This window comes from Perkinsus marinus (assembly GCF_000006405.1).
Source record: "Perkinsus marinus ATCC 50983 genomic scaffold scf_1104296936860, whole genome shotgun sequence".
Taxonomy (NCBI): domain Eukaryota; phylum Perkinsozoa; order Perkinsida; family Perkinsidae; genus Perkinsus; species Perkinsus marinus.
In genome coordinates this window covers 1-2,005 of record NW_003214029.1, presented here as the reverse complement: position 1 = coordinate 2,005, position 2,005 = coordinate 1, and the positions used below count along the sequence as shown (strand labels likewise).

At 49.2% G+C, this 2,005-nt stretch overlaps 1 protein-coding gene across 1 annotated transcript; it reads right to left on the bottom strand.

Annotated features, from left to right (window-relative positions):
• Positions 1-445: 445 nt before the first annotated feature.
• On the bottom strand, positions 446-1,817 carry Pmar_PMAR013381 (hypothetical protein; the record flags this gene model as incomplete). Its single annotated transcript, XM_002783649.1, has 1 exon — positions 446-1,817. A coding segment is annotated over one exon (1,372 nt), but the record flags the coding sequence as incomplete, so codon positions are not given.
• Positions 1,818-2,005: the final 188 nt, after the last annotated feature.

Sequence of the window (2,005 nt, the reverse complement as noted above, 5' to 3'; positions counted from 1 at the left end):
TTACATTTGATAATACCAACAGTACCAGTAAGGAGGCTGCATAACAATTTCGTACAGGTAGCTACTATCGATGATGCTGCACTACTATGAGTAGACTGTTGCCGTGTGGCTTGGACTACAGTTAGATCCTTAGAGAGGGAGGCACCAGCACTATAGAACTGCACCATCTTCAACACACTCCTCACGATGCCCAACGTCTCCTTAGCACTGAGAACGTCTAGTAGAGGGTTGTTACCACTAGTGCTAGATGATGATGATGATGATGATGCAAGAGGCCCGCCCTTTACAGAGGTGTACTTCATGCTGGATATGAGACGACTCAGGGATCTAGCCGCTGGTACAAAGACATCATCCACCTTGCTAACGGTTATGAAGTAGGCTATTGGTGATAGTATACCCCTTAGGGTCTCCTCATCACTCAGCAAGCTAGCTGTTGAGGAACTACCCTTCTTTAAGAGACCTTCTAAAAGCTTGAGACCCACTTCAGCTGCTGCACTCCCCCGTATAGTATTATCATAACGTCGTGTGGATGCACCACTGCCCTTCTTCCATTCCTCAGCTACCCAGGCACCCCGTCCAGTGGCTGCACCCGGTAGGACAGTGACAGCCTCCTCTTTCCTGCTTTTCCTAGTACCCTTGCTAACCCCTTCTCCAGAGGTAGCAGGGTCTATGATAGCAGCATTAGCGGAGAAGAGATCTACCTCCTCGAAGCTACACTTATCCTCTAGCACACTAACTGCACGTGTGAGTATACGCTGACATTGCTGTATAGGAGAGTGAGAGGCTAGGATACCAGTAGTTAGTTGCAACATAGAGGTCCGAACTCGACGGGCAAACCTAGCCCCACCAACACCACCAGCGTGTTGGCTAGACCATGCTCCCTCTCGGACATCATCCAGCTCGGTACCGATAAGGCGACCATAGAGAGGTTTCATAAGGCCATCCAATACCTTCTCGATGGGCATAGCTTTGCCTACAGCCTCAAGAATGGCATTGGCCTTTGGTCTAGCTGCTTCCGAGACTTGTTTTGCCAACATAGGGTTCTCCTCAGTCCCTTGAGTAGACTCAGCCCTACCTTGCATTGACAACCATCTAGCTTCCTCCATACCATACATGCCCATAACCTCCTTCAAGAAGGCTTCTACACCCTCCTCATCCTTCAATGTAGCCGAATCTATTATCTTACTGGCCGTGAATACAGCAACAGGAGTCTGATAACCACCTCGGGACATTCTTGTACGGATCGTCCTAAGCATGAAGGTAATCTGCTTAAGACTGGTAGCAGCTGCTGCCATGCGAGATAGGGCATCCCGAGCCTTCCTCCTATCCTCCAACTCCCTTGAGAGTAAGCCTCCAACCACAACACCAGTGAGCTTGTTAAACTCACTTCCGAATACGTCAGCATCCATCAGACTAAGGACCTCTAACATAGCTGATACCATGCTCACACGGATGGTAACAAAAACATCCTGCTGCCCCCCACGACCATGATGTGCTTGCTTCTCATTACCAACGGCTCCGGCTTCATCCTCAACCTTCTGTTTGGTATACACTAAACGCCTAAGCATTGGTAGTACTGTGGACTTGAGGTTGCCGATCTTCTCCGACAGATCATCTCGCTGGGATATCCCTTGTACGGCAGCTGATACTCCCTTCAAAAGGGCCTTCTCCATCTGCTCAGGGCTCACACCATGTCTACCAATACCACGATTCCTCAACCCCTTACGGCTCACACCACCCGGTTTCAGCTGACCTCCTAGCCATCGGAATATGCCGATGACCCTGGTCCAGCTAAGGTCCTTTGCTGCTAGCTTCATGATACCAGTTGATACATCTACAAGGTTATGGTCATCAGGGCTGTTGGTAATATGATATCGTGCTAATGGTAGTAGTAGATGTGATATAGTGGACTTGCTGAGCTCATCTCCAAGAGCCAGTATCCTCACTAAAGCCTTGTGCTGTCTCGACTTCTGTAGATGGAATAGATCATCCAAAGTACCCTGTT